General features: G+C 33.6%; 3 protein-coding genes across 6 annotated transcripts; all 3 read right to left on the bottom strand.

The window, feature by feature from the left end:
- Window positions 1-2,295, bottom strand: LOC140826582 (transcription termination factor MTERF8, chloroplastic-like). Its single transcript, XM_073188983.1, has 2 exons — window positions 2,029-2,295; window positions 1-1,724 (listed from the first exon to the last, which is right to left on the bottom strand). The coding sequence occupies exons 1-2, from the start codon at window positions 2,234-2,236 to the stop codon at window positions 406-408; spliced, it is 1,527 nt and encodes a 508-aa protein (XP_073045084.1). The 5' UTR covers window positions 2,237-2,295; the 3' UTR covers window positions 1-405.
- An 848-nt stretch (window positions 2,296-3,143) lies between these two features.
- On the bottom strand, window positions 3,144-5,432 carry LOC140826587 (uncharacterized). 2 transcript variants are annotated; one of them, XM_073189005.1, is made up of 3 exons: window positions 4,672-5,432; window positions 3,647-3,732; window positions 3,144-3,549 (listed from the first exon to the last, which is right to left on the bottom strand). In XM_073189005.1, exons 1-3 carry the CDS (start codon window positions 5,377-5,379, stop codon window positions 3,492-3,494), a joined length of 852 nt encoding a protein of 283 aa, XP_073045106.1. In that variant the 5' UTR covers window positions 5,380-5,432; the 3' UTR covers window positions 3,144-3,491. The 2 variants fall into 2 exon arrangements, with proteins under 2 accessions (XP_073045106.1, XP_073045097.1); XM_073188996.1 differs by having other exon boundaries at window positions 3,144-3,559; window positions 4,672-5,431.
- Window positions 5,433-16,509: 11,077 nt separating this feature from the next.
- On the bottom strand, window positions 16,510-20,736 carry LOC140826560 (large ribosomal subunit protein P1-like). Of its 3 annotated transcripts, XM_073188971.1 has the most exons (4): window positions 20,537-20,736; window positions 20,244-20,465; window positions 19,832-19,888; window positions 16,510-16,705 (listed from the first exon to the last, which is right to left on the bottom strand). In XM_073188971.1, the coding sequence occupies exons 1-3, from the start codon at window positions 20,603-20,605 to the stop codon at window positions 19,835-19,837; spliced, it is 345 nt and encodes a 114-aa protein (XP_073045072.1). In that variant the 5' UTR covers window positions 20,606-20,736; the 3' UTR covers window positions 16,510-16,705; window positions 19,832-19,834. The 3 variants fall into 3 exon arrangements, with proteins under 3 accessions (XP_073045072.1, XP_073045058.1, XP_073045064.1); XM_073188957.1 differs by lacking the exon at window positions 19,832-19,888 and having other exon boundaries at window positions 16,510-16,762; XM_073188963.1 differs by lacking the exon at window positions 16,510-16,705 and having other exon boundaries at window positions 19,689-19,888.
- Window positions 20,737-21,015: the final 279 nt, after the last annotated feature.

The following is a 21,015-nucleotide window of genomic DNA, read 5'->3' as shown; positions in this document are numbered from 1 at the left end:
TAAAATAAACGTCAGCCTCAAAGTTTAATCCCACTTGTTTTCAAAAATTTATGTTTTTTAAACATAATAGAACAAATTACAAAATGGAAAGATACAAAAGGAAATTAATGGAACTGCGATAGAGTCGGAACAACCATCGCTTAAGCCAGTTCCTCACCGTTGGGACCGTGTTACAGGTCACTTCTGCTCAAGTTATGACTTTCTTCAGTGTGAAGAGTACTGCTGATGATTTCATATTAACTTGGCACAAGAAGTACCCATGATCTCCTTTTGTTTGTTCGAAGTCTTCGATTACACGGACTGAGGATCGAAGATCAACTGAACAATCATATTAGAGTTGATGAAAAATCAGATCACTGCCTGATCAAATCAATGGCGCCAAGTGAATACAGCATTTTCCAACTCTTACTTATCCTCACTTTCTTTCGGGACCTGAATCTGCCCCACAGGTACTTTCCTCTTACTTTTCGTTGAGAAACTTGCAGCGGAAACACTTAGTAGCTTATTAATTGACAACCCTTCGCCCAAGATCTTTCTTTTGACTTCATATCTATGTTTAATCCGGTCATCAAGCTTGTAACCAAGAAAAGCAGGAAAACCCAGCAGCTCTCGCACATCACGACCCATTTCCTCGATCAAGTAATCCAGCTTCTCCTCTAATGACTCGTGGTTGTACTGCAAAACTTGCGGATGTTTCTTGCTCATATCTAAGATATCCTCACAAGTCAAACCGTAGTTCAAGAACAACCCAATCACCTCCTGTAAATTCTTACAGCTGCACCTTGTAACAGCTCCCATTGCCAAAGCCAATTCCTTAGTTCGGTTATCGTAACCAATCTTCACCAAGAGAATCAATTTATGGGATAGATTTCCCTCAAATGACAGGCTCAGAAACAGTGGTGCTTTTATCAAGAACTTAAATATGTCATTGGAGCTCAAACCACATTGCTTAAGAAAATCGATTCTTGGCTGCAGCTTTCTTTGTCTGCTGGCACTAAACAGACTAGGATAAATAAGAACAATTCTAAAGATTTCCTCGTTGCTCAGCCCAGCATACGAATTCAAGAATTCAACGTGCTCTTTTACATGGTCCACCGTATAAGACAACACAAATGGGAATTTATATAAAACCATGGCAGTGGCAGATTCATTGCCCCCACTCAAGTCCAAGAGGAACCCGATTCTTGGTATCAACTGAGTATTCAAATCAAAATTCAGAACAGCAGGTCGTCTAACAATTAAATGAACACCATTGAAATGCTGCAAGTACATAAGCATTCTCTCCATTTCTTCTAAAGATTTAAGACACAATGCCTTTCTCAAATTAACGGTATTAAGCACATGAGGTAAATTTTCTTTGGGAATTCCATACATAAACAACAATTGCACTTTTTTCTCAAAAGCTACAAGAGATCGAGGCTCTGTTGAATTCAGAAGCCGCTCAATTCGCGCTGGCTCGATTTTCCCTTTCAACTCTAAATTGGCATCATCGTTTACAAGAAAAGACAGAAACTCCTCTATTTCGTGAGCAGTTAACAAATCAGGGCGTTTGACAATCAATCTCGAAAGAGTGAAATCAGTGACTCCTAGAGACTGCAGGTCTTGAATTCTACGACGAACATATTCAAAAGGCGTAAATATGAGAGATTTATTGGCCCGTAAAAGTGCTTCGGTGTCTTTCTCATTGAACCCCATTTCTTGAAACAACACAAACAGCATTGCACCTAAAATTCAAATAAATAAACTGAGAGGCGTTCCAATTCTCAATCATATAATTCATTTTCTTGATTTTAAAAACGAAAATAGCATCATAACAAGGGATTGCTTCGAAATAAAGGTAACAACAACACAACAATAATGATAATATAGAGCTTAAACAAAAAGTGCACATGAGCACTGCCTAACATGAGGGGAACCTCAGATTTAAACTAAACACAGAAGCAATACTATATATTTCACGCCCAAGTAAAAACAAGAGAGTTGCATTACGAAAATGAGATAGTATAATAAGGGGGTTCTTTTGCGTACTCGAATCATTGAAAATTTTAGAAGAGTGATTTCCATTAATGGCAACAGCAGCACCGCAGCAGCAGCTGAGAAGCAACCGATCGTTTGCTGGTTTTTTACGAACAGAAATACAAGGAAAATCAATGAGTTTGAAAGCGGGAGTTGAGAAGGAAATTGGTGGCCTCTGGACTCGAGAATTCCGAGGTAAAGAGAGCGGATTCGCAGCCATGGAGAAGAGGAGGAGGAGGAGGAGGAGACTCGGTGTAAAAGATAAAACTCAGCCCGGTTCACGCACAAAACTAAACTCGGTCCAAATTATGTCCTTTTTCTAATCATGTTAATTAGAGCATTAAATATTTTTAAAACATTATACTTTTATTTTAAAAAAAAACTAAAAACATGCCAAGAGATATATTATTTAAATATAAAATGAAAGCAAAAATTTGTGTGAGACGATCTCACGGAAATATTACTTTTATTGTGAATATCAGTAAAATTGACACGTTTCACAGATAAAAATTCGTGAAAAAAGACCTGCTCTAAAATGAAAACGTCATGTTAATTGTTGGATACATAATATTCACTAAACAGTACTTGAAGTTGTTAAAGACTGGTTTCAAACGCGTTCAAAAACGTTTTATTCTTGAAATTGTACACGAAAATCGTAGACATGCTGGAAAATATTTCTAAGGGAGGAGAGCAATAAACCTTTCTTCCTGCACCACTATTTGGAAAATTTCGTTTTCCTCCCGTCACTACTAGGAGTAAAATATTCCAATAAATTCACGATGACGTGAGATTTGGATGGAAGAATTTGAAACACATAATTGTAAGTTGACATTAGTTTTAGGTGCTCTTGAAATCCATTACATTTGTTCGTGCTAGAGATTCAGTTTAGAAGGGTGGATGTGGAACATGTAAGATCGAGACTTCGAAATTCTCCATTCAAAGACAATCTAGGATGGCAGAACTTTCCAAAGCTGAGAGATGTGGACAAAATCACCAAACGCAATCACGCTTATCTAGCAGAAAAAGGTGTTACACCAGGCAGGAAAACATTTTCTTGGTATTTTCCGCAGTTTATCCATTTCCAAATTAGTAAATAATCTGGTCGTTCTGATCCTTAGTCCACAAAATCAGAAGGAACAAAAATGCTATAATTTAACTATAAAATACCCAAGTCAGTTGTAAAGAATTCTGACAACATATACAAACAAGATTGACAGAAAACTGTGTAATTCTTGTGACCCCTCTTCGACTTTAAATGGGCACGGAGAGCACAGATAAAAAAAATACAGGATGAGACCAAGACAGGAGCAAACAAGCAGAATGAGATTTGCTTGTTGAACTCATGCATATCAGTAAATGCCTTGAATCCTTCCAACAATCAAACAAGAGAGTAGTTTGCAGCAAACAGGATTTTCAGCTAACACCCTCAAGGTTTGATTTTTTTGAACATTTTTTGGAAATGCTCGTCCGATTTTTTATACTGGTGGGGATTCCCTTAATGAGTATAACTGATGAGTTTTCCTTTTCCAATTCCTGAGATGGCCTAAAATGCAGTTATTGTAAGAGATGGAACACATCCAACATAAATATGATATCTGGTATGAAGAGAAAAGATTATCATGTGTCTTACAAGTCTGCTTGCTTCATTTTGAGAACCTTGCCAACTTCTTCAGGAGCACTTTCATGATCTTCAAATTTATGGCTCGGATGATAGACCTGGCGTATAGAATATGTAACGAAAAGTATTCAATGCCGTCATGTATAATATGTTGCATGCTTGTAACTCGGGAGTTTAGACTCCATTTCTAAATTATACAAAAACCAAGGAGGTGATTTTTAAGAAGGCAGAGTAACATGGATGTTCAAATGTCCTGTGAGTATGATGTGCCAACTGCCCACCAACAGCTATGAAATTCCAATCAGTTTGCCCAAGATATCAGGAAGAGTCGTGAACAACTTGCTTTGGGAGCAAATTGAAAACAAGTTAGAAGAAATCTTCAAGAAACAATTTTGAAAGCTAGCAGCCAAAATACTGGACAGTTTTATACCAAGGACTAAGAGAGCTAGTGTGATTTAACACCAGATAATTTTAGCGAACCCAAGTTTTGATCTTCAGATATTGCTTCAAAATCTATGCAAGAGCCAGGAACTACACAGCAAACCACTAATTTAGAACTGTGAACCATTGGTTTTCTCTACATCAAAAAAACACAAAGACCCTGTGAATCAGTAAGATATCTTTCATCAATCCTGCAAAACAGTCCAGGAAAATCCTAGGCCTCATAAAAAAGCCCAGTATAATGTTATTCCTTCATAAAATTTAGATAGTATACATTTCAAGTGTCTTTTTTTGAACTAATAGCCTCAAACTACAAAATGGCTAGGATTTTACCCAATAATCTATTGCCCACAATAAGTTATCATAATCTAAATGATTCCATTCATGCTATCAGAGTTTATATGCTCCAAACTGCATGCAATTACTCAAGCACACACCAGAAGCGAGGTATCACAAACTATAATAGACATCAATACCCGAACACAGGTGAAACCAAATGGTGCATGTTATTAGCTAAATTCTTGAAAGAAGATTTCAGCATTCAATGATCATAGGATCACAAAATAATTCTCAAATTATAAATCCTCACAACTTACTCTATTCAATGGTGGCTCACACCATACACCACACCCATCTGCATCTTGAACCTTGTGCTTTTTCTTTGCATGTCGATCGTCTTCTATGCACCCACTCAATTTCCTTCTCTTCTTACTCCCCCAAATCTCACTCGTCTTCTTATTATCCCTCACTTTCCACACATTCTTCTTCCTGAGCAGCAACTTCTCAAACTTCCACTGCTCATAGCTTGTGTCAATCACCGTAACCTCCGTTCGCGAGAAACCGGAGGAATCCACGTCCCGCCAATCCCCTTCGTCTTTCCTTTCATCGGACTCATTCAAGTCCTCCGGTCCGCCATAACTATCGCCACTCCTCGATGTTGCATTTGCAGAAGTCTTCTCCGTATCGAAATTGTCGATGACAGCATTCCCATTATCCAAAAAAGCACAAACTCTAGGGTTCACCTGTTTGCGGCAGAATCTTTTGACTTTTGTGGAAGAACAGCAAGCATCTCCAAAATTGAACAGCTCGCAGATGACATTGAACAAATTGAGATCCTCATCTTTGGTTGAGTCAAAAGTGGGAGGTTTATCAGGACACGGAGTCGGTGCATCGGAGGTGGAAGAATGAGGGTTCTGGAGGAAATCTTCGAGATCGGAGGCATCATTTTCCGGGAACCCTTTGGCGGTTCGCAACCGGTTCAGCCAGCTTGATCCGGTTTTTCGGGACGGGAATGGGCAGAGCATCGCCGGAGAGTTACAGAGCTGATAAGATGCATAGACAAAAACAACCAGCCTTCTTAAATAATCACACGTATTTTATTATTACTAGTTATTGTTTACGATTTTTTTTACAATTTTTATTGATAAATTATAAAAAGATTAAATTGATATTTGATTTTTTAAAATAAAAAAATAAAAAAAATGTGTGTTCAATTTTTTTTAAAGCGTATGTTTACGATTTTTTTTATCATTATCGATATATTAAAGTGAAATTTGACAAATTATGAAAGGATTAAATTGATATTTAAATTTTTTAAATAAAATAAAAATGTGTATTGAATTTTTTGTTTTAAAAAACAAAAAATAAAAGTATAATATTATTATCATATAAAAATAAAGTTAAAAAGAAAAGTTGATGTTTTTTTATGTGATTATTGTCGTGTCTTTCACTTCAATAAAATAGAATAGATTATTATTATTATTATTATTATTATTATTATCATCATATATAATGTTGACGTGACAATACAATTTCATTATACTTTATTTTTCGATTTTGTCATTTCTAGTGTGTGTTATATATAATATTAAAAAATAATAATTACTAGAAGTGAAGATATGAATAAGTATTTTTTTACATAAAATTTTTTTGAAACGGTCTAATGAGGTAATTTTATGAGATTGATCTCATATTTGGACCATCTGCAAAAATATTATTTTTTTATATCAAAAATATTATTTATTATTGTAAATATATGCAGAGTTAACTAATCTCACGGATAAATATCTATAACAACGTGTTACAAATGACCTACTATTTTTTTTATTCCTCAAAACATTAATAATAATAATAATAATAATAATAATAATAATTCATGATTACATATTGATCTTATTCACGAAAAAAAAAACAAAAAGATGAATACCAACGTTTGTTTCGTAGTAATAATTGTTTGATTGATAAATCGAGAGTATGATTAGTTAATTTTGAGTAAATAATGGAGACTTCAATTAGACTTTAAATTTTAAACAAAATATTTAGTAACTTCGTATAAGAAATTTAATTAAATTCCATAATAATTATTAATTAACTATCATCATACTAACTGTCATTTCAAATTCTTTCCCATTAATGTCTGACATATAAAAATATTTTTTAATAGATTGTTTTTGTAAATATTGAACTGTTAAGAAAAATAATATAATGTTCAGTTTTCACTCTATGGTGGAAAGTGATTGTTCATCATCAGCCTTCCTTTGCTGAGATTTGGGAAAAAAAATTCATGTTCGAGACCAATTGTAATAACTTCATCCCCAATTATCAAAAAAAGAAAGTGATTCTTCTAAAATATAAAATCGATTACTGAATCATGAAAAATAATATTTTTGACGTAAGAGTGATACATTTCCATGACTCATCTCTATTATGAAAAACAATACTTATTAATTTCATAAAATTGATCCGTGAGACTTTCTGACTATAGTTTTTCTTGTAGCTGATCAACAAAAGTTGATCCGACTAGAATTAAGAGATCATAACACATAATCCAGAGATAAACAAAACAACTGCATGGCCACTCTTTATTAATTTTGTGCATTAGAATTAGTAAAAGATAGCAGATTCAGATGTTTATTTTATTAATTAATCATATATAAACGATGATGGATCGCGTCGGAGAACCGCAGATTTTGTAAATTTTGTTCCTAATTACCCAACAATTCAAGAAAAGTGCCAAAGAAGAAATCAATAAATAATTAAAAAGAAAAGAATATGAATTTATTGATGACAAGAAAGAACATGTATGTATCATGTACGTATATCAAGAGTATTTGATGAAACCCTAGCTACAGATATCCATTCAATAAGGAGGAATATTCTCAAAACAATAGACCCCATCCAACTCCGGCGGGCCTCTGATCCTCCGCCCTCGTTCTTCCGGCTTCTGAGGCGGCGAGCGATTCACTTCTCCGGCCTTCTTCACATCATCCCTTGTTACAGCCCAATCACCTGGTTATTTTCTGGCCGAAAGTTTCGCCAAGAAGCATGTCGAACGGGCTGAAAATCGACATCATCATCGGCATCGTCAACAGAATTGTATACTTCTTTCACCAGTCAGATATTATGGAACAAAGAGGAGAGGAGGAGGCGTATTTATATGGAAGAGGTTGAATTTAACAAGGAGACGAAAGCTTCTCGTTTGTTATCAAATAATCTTGATGATGATTATTGATAGATAAAAATTTTATAATTATTTGAATAAAGATAATGTAATCCTATTAAATAAGTATTTATTGAGAATTTTTCGAATTTTTCAAGTTGATTATATATTGTAGTTATTATTAAATTATATAAAAATAATATTACTTATAATATCATAAGTATTTTTTAAATATCTTACTTGTGTGAGACGGCCTCAAGAGTCGTATTTTGTGAAATGAATCTCTTATTTGGGTCATCCATGAAAAAATATTATTTGTTATGCCAAGATTATTACATTTTATTGTGAATATCGGTAAGGTTCACTCGTCTCACAGATATAGATTCGTGAGATCGTCTCACAAGAGACCTATCATCCGATACAACTCATGAAAAATATTAATTATTTTCTCAAAAATATTATTTTTCCCTCTAAATATGAACCAAGTCAAATTCACGAGCTAGTTCTATTTTACTTTATCTCGACTTCTTAATAATCTATAAATTTTTATTATTAGTGTTTCTTGATTTAATTTTTAAAATTTTAGCATTATATCAAATTTATTATGTAAAATACAAGAATTTTAATTTTCACAATATAAAGTCAGTATGGATTTTAGATCCCTCAGTTGATGGTATATGCCGATGACGATGGCATTTCAATTTCCTAGTTAATCTCTTTTTAATTATGCTAAATTAAAATCTTGACAACTTGGTGGTGATATAAATAATTAAGTAGGGTGTATTCAATGTAGAGATTTATGACTTTCAATGACTTTTTAAATGATAGATTTCCATATATTTGGTAGATTTTTATTAACTTTTGTAGAATCTCACAGATTTGTAAATAGAATTCCAAGGACTTTTGTAGAATTTTTGTAAGATTTTGATAGATATTTGCAAAAAAAATTATAATTCAATTCAACAAAATCAAAATTTCAATATATATAATTTCTTTGAACTAGTAATTATTTAACATAAATAACATCTTCGCTTTGAAATAAATTTACTTATTTAAAAAATAAATATGAGTAACATATGAAAAAAATCACAATTCAATTCAACAAAATCAAAATTTCAATCCCCGTGTCTATTCAACATTCATAAATAATTAATCAATAAATTTTTAATTTATAAGCATATATACAAATTTAATCTAATCAAAACATTATGAAATTTGATAAATTGTAAGCAGTTTTTTATGAAAAAAATCTAAGGTTCGTTATTGTGAATATGATCAAAGTCACTCCACATTCTATTTGATATAGTATATCTCCATGCATTTGCATTTGCTCGTTGTTGTTCTTCAGTGTCAAATATTTGATCAAAGTTGTTATCCTCGTAAAATTGTTCTGATGAAGGTTGTGGAACTTCATTCACTGGTTCAACTGGAAATTCATCAGATCGACACTCCTTTCGAAGAAAATTGTGCAATCTGGCACAAGTCAATACAAGCTCCGCATGTGTTGTATATGGAAATGGAGGATCAGTTTTTAATGTTTTGAACCGCGATTTAAATATACCAAATATCCTCTCAATGACGTTTCTCAAAGAGGCATGGCGAAGATTGAACAACTCTTTTGCATCTTCAGGGTGACGACCTTGGCCAGTGAATTCTTGGAGATGATAACGAACACCTCTAAAAGGAGCCAAGAATTGATGTCGATTTGCATATCCACAATCCACTAAAAAATTTTACATATCGAACAGTATTTGTAGTATCAAGTAACCAATGAATAACATATATAATCTTGAAAAAGTACAAAAAATTAAATAAGTAGCATATAGAACAAAAACATACATTGTGGCACTTTAAGCCCGTATATTTCTTGATAAATCATCTGTCAGTATGTTTGAATCATGGGCAGATCTCTCCCACCCACTGAGCACATAAATAAATTCTAAATCAAAGTTACAAGCTGCTAAAACATTTTGAGAAATTGTCTCGTGACGATTACGATAACTGTTAGTATCATGCTCAAACATTGTTGCTGGAATATGAGTGTCATCAATAGCCCCAATGCAATCTAACAATAATAAAAACATAATAAAAATTGTGGTACTTATAAGTTATAATAACAACTAAAAAGAATTTAATCACTTACTTTAAAATAAAGATAAAATCTTGTACTCTCTTTTATTTTTTCTGGAACTCCAGATCCAGGTTTGACCATCATATCTGCTGCAATGCTATTCAATGCTCTCAACACTTGTTGAAGTTCTGGCTAGTATTGTATTGTGATCGACCGAATATTTTATGAATCAAGCAATATCGAGTATTTTGACTGACAACAAGTAAAAATATGACAAGAATTTCTTCAATACAAATATATCTTGTATCTTGCAATGCTGTTTTTTCTCTAAAGATGTGGCACAATTTTAAAAATACGTCAGGGTACATTCTATAAATTTCTCGAAAGTTTGTTGGATCATCTTTTTAATATTATATGGATATAATCGTATCCACTTGAAGTTATTGGTCGTCTATTTAAGAGACGATGGACACGTTCGTCATTCATGTTAGTCATATGTTTAGTTAGCACATAGAGGATCCCAAGAATTTCCCTCAACAAATACCTAAAAGTTTCGTGTAATTTTTCTTCGAATTCATTTTCCTCCATTTGATCTTCTACATCATGTACGTTCATATATGACTATTTAATGAACCATCTGATATCAAACAAGGAATTAGAATAAAAAAAATCTATGAATTTATTGAACATCATTCCATGTAAAGCTCAAAACTTATATAAATAATCCAAAAATCCACAATCAGAAAACACATAAAAAGAATATGTCCAGAAATTAAATATAACTCATTATTGATCATGTCCTAAAAATACTCATTCATTTAATTTATAGTCTATCCATCCCGAACGCTCTTCACTTGTCATTTTCAAGAAAGCCATCTTCTTTGATCTGGTGTTAAGTAAATCAATCACTTTGTATCGAGTACGATTATCCAAATTTGGGATCTCTTTGATAGCATCCTAACAATTATCACCTGCATTCCCTATTAATTATATCTTAGAAACTACCCTCTCAAGAGAGTGAGATATTTTACATATATAATTTGGGGTTGTATTGTTGAATGTGCTTGATTTTGCTTCAAACTCAGCCCTATCTCGTTTTTTTGTTGTTGGTGGAACCTCTGAACATCTGGGCTAAGGGGATAATGGTAAAGCAGAGTCCTAAAAAATGGAGGCTGGTGTGAAGATTCTTGTTTGTCACTTTGAACGAATTCACCACTATCATAATCAAAGACATAATCATCTAATAAATTAGTTTCCTTATTTTCTTCTATCTCAAATGTTCTTGCATCAGTGTCATCTCCTAGTCCAATTGAGTATTTTCCAGTAGCAGTTCCAGTCCTGACTGCAATTCTCAAATCTTCATAATCCTCAAAAGTGTCTGTCCGATAGTGTTCATGTTTAGGATGAGACTGTAAATAACAAAAAACAACAATTGTTAAAACTAGTTATAATTCTAATTATAAATTTATTATTTTAACTCAAATAATTTTACCTTGAAATAATCCTCTCATACTTCATTTTTAGCAGTGAAAATGGCTTGTCGCGGAATCCCATCCAAAACCAGAGTTATGACGTATAAGCTTACAATAATTGTTGTATCGCTGTTTGAACCACTTTAAACGACTTTGATATTGTGTAATAGTCTTTTCACATCCATGTTTTTCGTTTAGAGCATGAAGTATTTTTTTCTCCACGGTTTTTTTTGTTAAATACTCCATTCTTATCACGCCATTCTCGCATTGCGGCATCAACCATGAGTTTTAGCAATTCGTTAATCTCTTCAGTCGTCCACACATTATATTTTGCTTGTGAATCTCCCATTGTAAGTATTACTTGAGTATGCATAAGATATAAAATATAAGGTGATAAGAAGCAAACAAGCATACACATTTTACTAGATATTGACCAAAAGAAGTAAAAGATCTAGAGACAATGATAAAGTATGATACAAACAATCAAAAACAAGGACTAACAAGAATTTTAAGAAAGAAGCTCATAAGTTCTATGTTTATCACAACTATATGATATACATTGATTTTTTTTTTTTTGACGGGAACTTGTAGTCTTTATTAAGAAATCAAATGTCTTTCAATAAAGGTTCAACAAGCCAAGGTGGAAACTATCCAGGCACCAAATAAAAAGGTGTAGGAGAAGAAACAAAAAATTTTGCTAATGCGTGTGCAACTGCATTTGCTGATCTTTTAATATGACCAAAGGTTGATATCCTTGGGCAAGAAATCAAGCCATTTATCTCAGCCGCAATGGTACCAATGTATCCCAACTCATCTTGTGGTTTGGTGACTGCTTGCACCGTCAAAAGAGAGTCGGTCGCCACATGAATTTTTTGGAATCCATTTTCCAATACAATATTCAGTCCTTTTCGTAGCGCCATTAATTCCCCATGTGTAATTGAAATTGGTTGAGGAGTCTGTTGACCAAATGCAAGGAGCAATTTTCCTGTGTGGTCCCGCAATGCCCCCCAATTGCATAAGAGTTGGACTTTTGGTTGAAAGAAGCGTTCACATCTAGCCGTAGGGTCCCTAGGGGTGGGTAATTGCCATCTTGTCATTGGATCCCCATAGCTCATAGCAGGTTCTTTCAATTCCATTTGTTCTGCACGTTGATATTCATCTAAGAACTCCAAACACCATTCAAAATTCGAGTTGTGCTCAGGACCCTCAGGATTATGGAGAACTCTGGTTCTTTCCTTCCAGATAGCCCATGAATACACTGCCATATTCTCAAGCTCCCCATTCTTCATGCATTAACCAGCAGCAGGTGTCCAGAATCTCTTGTCCATGAATTCGGTGAGTTATATGCCAAAAATATGATTTCTTCCAGGCGGCCCTTCTAGTTGTGCACTCAAATAGAGCATGGCTCGTCGTTTCCATTCCAAAATTACATACTGGACAGTGGCCGTTTGTTGGAACATGGTGGAATAGAAGATTCCATCTCGTTGGGATTGAGTTGTGCGAAACTTTCCACCAAAAAATCCGGACTTTTGGGGGTATCGATAAGGACCATAGAAACTTCCACCATGACTTCAAAGAAGTTTCCAATTGGTTCTTCGGGGGGATATACACTCCCATTCCCACTTTAAATACATCTCGCACTGAGTATTTCCCTTTTGGATCGTATCTCCAAAATCTTGAATCATCTTTGCTTGAACTTGGTAGTGGGACAGTGGCAATTTCTATTGCAACAAAAGATGGAAACTTTGTATTGATAAGTTCCTCATTCCATCTCCCATTTGTTATTAAGGATTGGACCTTTGTTTGATCAATATCATTCGGCAGAAGTTGTCTCAGGCAACTTTGTAAGCTTGGTATCCATTTATCATGGTAAACATGAACTGACTTTCCGTCACCAACTCTCCACATTATCCCCTCTTTTAGAAGTTCCCTGCCCCAAATCAGAGATCACCATAAATAGGATGGATTACTTCCCAGCTCTGCATTCATGATATCACAATGTCGGAAATATCTTGATTTAAGTACTCGTGTGGAAAGAGAATTTGTGTTAGTTACCATACGCCATATTTGGTTTGCCAATAGAGCTTTGTTAAAAACTTCGAATTTTCTGAAACCCATCCCTCCCATGCTCTTCGGCTTATAGAGTGAATCTCATGTTTTCCAATTCATTTTCTTCTGTCCATTATCAACTCCCCACCAGAAATTAGCACATATCTTTTCGATGTCCTCACTGATCCCTTTAGGAATGTGGAAGCATGCCATGGCATAAGTGGGTATTGCCTGCAGAACTGATTTTATGAGCACCTCCTTCCCTCCTTCTGAAATAAATTTATTTTCCATGGCCTGATTCTTCTCTCAACCCTCTCGATAAGATATCTAAACTGAAGTCTTTTACTCATCAAGGAGAACGTTGGAAGACCCAGATACAGGTCATGCCCCTGGACCAATGGGATAGTGAGCTATGTCTTTATAAGCTCAATCATTCTTGGACTAGTGTTTGGGCTAAATGATAAGGCCTGATTTTTCAAAATTAACCAGCTGGCCATAGGCTGCTTCATATAGTTTTAAGCATCTTTGAATTTCACCACAATCCCTCGGGGTAGCCCGAAAAAGACCAAGCTATCATCTGCAAAAAATAGATGTGATATCGGAGGGCTCGAGGGGGATATTTTTACTCCATGAATTAGACCTCGGGCTTGGGATGTTGTGAGCATCTCTGACAAGCCATGCGCACAGAAGACAAATAGGAAAAGTGACAAAGGATCTCCTTGGCGAATACCTCGCTGTGGTTTCGGATTACTCACAATTTCTTGATTGATCGAAAAAGAGTAAGATACTGATGAGATACAAACTCATTATTAATCCAATCCAGTGCTCAGAAAAACCCATACGACGCATAACTGCTTCAATAAAGTCGATGTATTAATTCATAAATGGACTATACATGTAATGTTTTTTATTGTGCGACATTTAACAATGCAATGGAATTAATATTATTGAATACCTTAAAAATATTAATATTAGATATTAATATTTCAAACTTACTCATTATTATGATGATTTGGGAAGCATTGGTTTTCTCATAGATAACGCGCCTTCTTTCAAGGCTCTTCTAGTTTATATAGAGGTATTGTACATTTCCTGGCCAAGTATCGAAAGGGTTTTGCATATGGGGTTCAAAAATTGTTAGGGAATTTGGTCATCATAATGGCATATGAATGAATAATATATATTTGAATAAGAACACACACATGTTGTTAGCTATTGTTATATCATGCAAAACCATCGGCATTAAATTAAGAAAACAAAGCCTTCTCATATGATTCATTTCCTCCTCACCTTCCAAGATATTGATACATATAAAATTAAAATAGATTTTTTATATCCTAATTCCTGACCATTGTGAAATCCTCTGCTAAGATTGAAACCAAAAAGGGACCCAAAATGTACAATAAAGTATATTATGATAGTATTTTGACTCGCCAATCAAAGGAAAGTAAACAAAAAACAAAAATAATGTTATGAAAATCTTTTGTATTACTTCAAAAAATCCATTTCATCTCAAGAAATTTAAAGAAAATAACAAATTAAACAATGACATCGACTCACCACTAATAATAAAAAAAACTACTACAAAATCATAAAAAATTGATTCCACGAAACGCTTATCCAAACCGTCTACTGTCTATACCAATAATGTAATCATCAAAACTATAATTGTCAGCACACCTACGTGAATGAACCAAAATATACTTGTTGAACACATGATTTGAATAGATAGAAATCATAATATATTTTTTTATCAAATCAATTACAATTCAAAAAAGATTCAAACCTTTGAAATTTGAGAAACCCTCGATTTGACTTTAGAGAGGAAAAAACGATGTCTTTTGAGTGAGAAAGAGAGATGTATGGGTGAGAATGATATTTGTTCAACTAAAAGTGTACAAAAATCTCTAGGGTAAGTAGAAGACAATTTTTGAGTTTCTATAGTTTTACCTATAGTTTTATGGTTTGTACCTAAAGAATTATATTAGAATCATTGGAAATCTATGGAAATATTAGATATCTATAGATTTTTGTAGATTTTTAAAAAGTCAAGTTTGAATAACAAGTGACTTTTGAAGACTCTAAAAAAATCTAATTTGAATACCACTAAATTTTTATAGAGTTTGTAAAAGTCTATGTTCAATAACTCTAAACTTTTAAACTCTACAAAAATCCATAAAAGTACTTTTAACCTCTGATTCCTTCTCGACACTTTCTTGATTATAATATAGGCAAAAACTTATGTGAGACGTTCTCACATGTCATATTTTTGTAAGACGGATCTCTTATTACTTTTTATGTTAAGAGTATTACTTTTTATTGTGAATATCGGTAGGATTAATCTATCTCACAGATAAAGATTCGTGAGATCGTCTTACAAGATACCTACTCTATCATATATTTTTTAAAATTCACATTATATGTAGAAATGACAGATGTAACTAATGAAGTTGGCACTTTCTTGATTATCACATACTTTTTAAAATTCACATTAAACTACATATGTATTTAATGAATTTGGATCATTATTATGCGAATACAAGCATGACAATTTGTTTAAACGTATAATAATTACTATTTAAAAAAAAAAAAAAGATAAAGTCGTAAAGAAACAATTTTACGATGTAAAAATAGGCAAGCCCCTCGTGTTCAAGATCTATGAGTACTCTAACAACAGTCTTTACCGAAATTCATTCTACATGTGACTCCAACACCTGGTTTACGAAAATTTCTTCCTAAATATTTCTCAACATTTTCTAGCCATAAGGCACAGGAGTTAGCATGGTTCAAGAGGGGATTATAAGGATGAAAATGTACTAGCATGCTTTCCTACATTGCGAATATGAGGCAGCTTGAGGTCAATTTGGTATGGTATCTCCCACCTTTCAGTCCCCAAGGTCGTTTCACGGGAAACGATTCCAGCCAACAGACATGATCGATGGATCGATCGATTACAGTAACAAATATACGATATGTTTTAAGAAGAAGAACCTTAACACACTCCTATGTTGTGCCATCACCGAAAAGATCCTGGCCATCTTCTTTCTTTGTAATAAGAACAGAAGTTTCTAATATTATATATATACCGCTCAAATTGTCCGGAGTCCCAGAAAAGGCCGAGGGGCCAACCTTGGTTTTAGAAAGAAAAGGTGAATTCGTACGCATCTCAATATTCGTGTCGTTGAGCACCTTACATAAACTAAACTAAAGCACTTTCACAAATAGTAATTGATTCAAGGAACCAATAAACTATTAGCTCAATCCTTTGAACTAAAGGAAACATGGAACAAGATGGGTGGAAATAAAACCAACGGTGAAAACAAAAACCCGTAAGAAAATGCAGAAGGGAAAGAATGATCCAGATAGATCCATGTGTATATAAATAAACCATGATATCAAAAGAAACACAAGACAAATTAATTGCAAATTCAATGCATAAAAAGTATAAACCAAGAATTGAAAACCTCATATTATTTAAACTTGAAATCCCCATCATCCACAGAGGCAAACAGAACACCAACCATTAAAATGTAACTATAACCAAAATCAAATTGTCGTCAAAAGTTTGAAAATAAAAAACATTAGAACACTTAAAACACCTTCTAATCAAATAAACTAAAGCCCATATCGTCGTCACTATCCTCTTTCGGCTCCTCCTGAATATATATGATTAACAATCAGTGGATGACAAGAAAGGACATGTATGTATGTCGTACGTATCGTTGTATTCAGCTTCAGTCTAGATTATCAAGAGTATTTGACGAAACCCTAGCTACAGATATTCATTCAATAAGGAGGAATATTCTCAAAACAATAGACACCATCCAACTCCGGCGGGCCTCTGATCATCCGCTCTCGTTCTTCCGGCTTCTGAGGCGGCGAGCGATTCACTTCTCCGGCCTTCTTCACATCATCCCTTGTTACAGCCCAATCACCGGTTATTTTCTGGCCGAAAGTTTCGCCAAGAAGCATGTCGAACGGGCTGAAAATCGACATCATCATCGTCATCGTCAACAGAATCGTATATTTCTTTCACCAGTCAGATATTATGGAACAAAGAGGAGAGGAGGAGGCGTATTTATATGGAAGAGGTTGAATTTAACAAGGAGACGAAAGCTTCGTTATTATCAAATAATCTTGATGATGATTATTGATAGATAAAATTTTTATAATTATTTGAATAAAGATAATGTCATCATATTAAATACGTATATATTGAGAAAATATATGATTTTTTGACTTTTTAAAGTAGATTGGATATTATAGTTATTATTAAATTATATAAAAAATATTACTTATAATAATTAATATGATATTTTCGTAAAAACTAATTGATGTAACAGAATCGGATCACTAATGATCTAAACCTTTATATGATAATATAGATATGTTGATCAGCCAAAATATTATATAATAACAACTTTAGAGTAGGCGTGAGATGAGTTGACTTGATTTATATTCAAGAGTACAAATTAATGATTTTTGTATAAAAATAATTTTTCCATGAATCATGTTGGATAGGAGATCTGTCACATAAAATTGATCCGTAAACCAGTATAGTTTTTATGTATTTTTATCTAAAACCAAAATTATATTTCTTCTATTATATGAGAATTATATCTTATTCCACGATTAATTTGATTTTTCTTTAAAAATATGATTTTAAGTGATAAGAAATTTATCTTAGATTCTTAATTTATAACGTATTCAAATAATCGTTGATTAAATTAGTCCAAGAAATAAAATATTTTAATAACTTATTATTGCAAAGAAGGATGTTAAAATTAATCGTAAGAAAAGAATGTGGGTTCCTTGGTGAAGAAATTTATGGTATTTCTCAGAAAAATCATCCACTATTTTTAGAGTGAGTATAATGTGAGAGCGTCTCACGGATCATAATCTGTGAGACGGGTCAACCCTACCCATAATCACAATAAAAAGTAATACTATTAGCATAAAAAGTAATACTTTTTCATGGGTTACCCAAATAAGAGATCTGTCTCACAAATACGACCCGTGAGACCGTCTCACACAATTTTTTGTCAGTTTATTTTACTTCATCTTGACTTCTTACTAATCTATAAATCTTTATTATTAGTTTTTCTTGATTTAATTTTTAAAATTTTAGCATTATATCAAATGTATACTGTAAAATACAATAATTTTAATTTTTACAATGTAAAGGCAATATAGATTTTAAATCCCTCAGTTGACGGTATATGCAGAAGACGATGGCATTTCAGTTTCCTAGCTAGTTAATCTCTTTTTAATTATGCTAAATAAAAATCTTGACACCTTGGTGTTGCTATAAATAATTAAAACTAGAATCCGACACTTTCTTGATTATCATATAATTTTTAAAATTCACATTAATGTAGAAATTACACATGTATTTCATGAAGTTGGATCATTATATAATGCATAATAATTACTATTTTAAAAAATAGATAAAGTCGTAGAGAAACAACTTTTGAGAAATCAAGAACAAGAATAGATGAATTATATATAGTTATCTTATTCGATATTTGTTTAAACTCGATTGTGCGATACACTTAAAAGTTTACAAAAAACAGTGAAACTTTTACGAAAATTTCTTGCCTCGGATCCCTTCAATAAAAGAAAATAATGTCTTATTATTATTTTATCCAATCTTCGGTAAGAAATGGTTTATATGCGGCCACTAGGAGGTATGGCAAACCCCTCGTGTTAAAGATCCATAAGTACCCTAACAACAGTCTTACTGAAATCCATTCTACATGCGACTCCAACACCTGGTTTACGAACATTTCTTCATAAATAGTTCTCAACATTTTCTAGCCATACGGGCACAGGAGTTGGAATGGTTCAAGAGGGGACTATGCGGATTAAAAGTGTACTAGCATGCTTTCCTACATTGCGAATATGAGGCAACATGCATCTGAAATATCGGTATCGAGGTCAATTCGGTATGGTATCTCCCACCTTTCAGTGCCCATGGTTGTTTCAATGAAAATGCATCAAAACGTGAAATGATTCCAGCCAGCAGACATGATCGATCGGTTACAGTAACAAATATACCATCGATATGTAAGAACCTTAACACACTCCTATGTTGTGCATCACCGAAAAGACCCGGGCCATCTTTCTTTGTAATAATAACACAAGTTTCTAATATATACCGCTCAAATTGTCCAGAGACCCAGAAAAGGTCGAGCGGCCAACCTTGGTGTCACAATGATAGGCAACAACAAACAAAATCACACGTGCTAGTTACCGATGGTTTAAGAAAGAAAAGATGAATCCGTACGAATCTCAATATTCGTGTCGTTGAGCACCTTACATAAACTAAACTAAAGCACTTTCACAAATAGTAATTGATTCAAGGAACCAATAAACTATTAGCTCAATCCTTTGAACTAAAGGAAACATGGAACAAGATGGGTGGAAATAAAACCAACAGTGAAAACAAAAACCCGTAAGAAAATGCAGAAGGGAAAGAATGATCCAGATAGATCCATGTGTATCTAAATAAACCACTGATATCAAAACAAACACAAGACAAAATAATTGCAAATTCAATGCATAAAAAGTAAAAACGAAGAATTGAAAACCTCTAAATATTTAAACTTGAAATCCCCATCATCCACAGAGGCAAACAGAACACCAACCATCAAATTGTAACTATAACCAAAATCAAATTGTCATCAAAAGTTCGAAAATACAAAACATTAGAACACCTAAAACACTTTCTAATCAAATAAACTAAAGCCCATATCATCGTCACTCTCCTCTTTTGGCTCCTCCTGAAAATATATGATTAACAAGCCACACAAGGTTAAATGAAAAAACCACAACATGAATACTTAAAAACAACTCTTGAATTAGTTTCCAACTCATTTAAGTTTGGGTATATATCATTTATCATATACAGTATTCAATTAAAAAAATTGCAACGGAAAAGTACAAATTTTTAGTCCTTCAAGGATATCACTGAAGAATTAATTTTTAGTTGTCATTATTTTCCTTAACGTCTTAATATCCTATCATCGAATTGCGGCATAATGTGAACGAATAATTGTGGTAGATAGCAAACAAAAACTATCCTACATCACGACTAAATACTGGATCCAAGCATTACAATAATACGTTGAGAATTACCTTCTTCTCCTCGGCGGCTGGGGCAGCTGCGGCGGCGGCGGCTCCACCACCAGCGCCTGCGGTCGGAGCAGATACAGCGACGGCGGCGCCTCCGCCACCAGATCCCACGTTCATGACTAGATCCTCAACGTTCCTCTTCTCACACAGCTTAGCGAAAAGACTAGGCCAATAGGATTCCACCTGCAAATTCGCTGCAGCCACCAGCTTGGCAATTTTCTCCGCCTAGCAACAAGAATATCGCATCACTTACCGAACAAATTACACCACAATACAAACCCAGAAAAGAATGTTACCGTGACGGCTATGCCATCATCGTGAAGAATCAAGGCAGCATATGTACACGCGAGCTCTGCAACCGACATTCCGAAAGAGATTCTTTAGCTTCAATCTGTGAAATGGAGGGAGGAGGAGACTCGGCCGCTTTGCTTTCTAGAATTCTAGTGTTAGGGTTTTGACGAATTTATTTAAGATTAAATTCAATTAGCCCCATGGATTTTCTAAAATGTCAAAGAAACCCTCTTTCTATTGTTAATAATTGCCAATTTGACATAGTAACGGACCCTTTTGTCCTTTTTTTAACTCTCTTTTATACCTTTTATAAAATTAATGATTAAAATTAATAAGTATAAATGTTTGAATATTTACTTAAATATAAATAAATTAAATTAATTATATATGAAAAAATAAATAAAATTTACAAATTTTGAAGACTTCTTTAGACATAATATTCGTCGTTGAATTTAATTGTTTGGTTTTATTATCAAATATCAAA

This window comes from Primulina eburnea, chromosome 1, assembly GCF_022965805.1.
Source record: "Primulina eburnea isolate SZY01 chromosome 1, ASM2296580v1, whole genome shotgun sequence".
Lineage (NCBI taxonomy): Eukaryota > Viridiplantae > Streptophyta > Magnoliopsida > Lamiales > Gesneriaceae > Primulina > Primulina eburnea.
The sequence above is the reverse complement of the archived record's forward strand: the minus strand, read 5'-3'. Positions and strand labels throughout refer to the sequence as shown.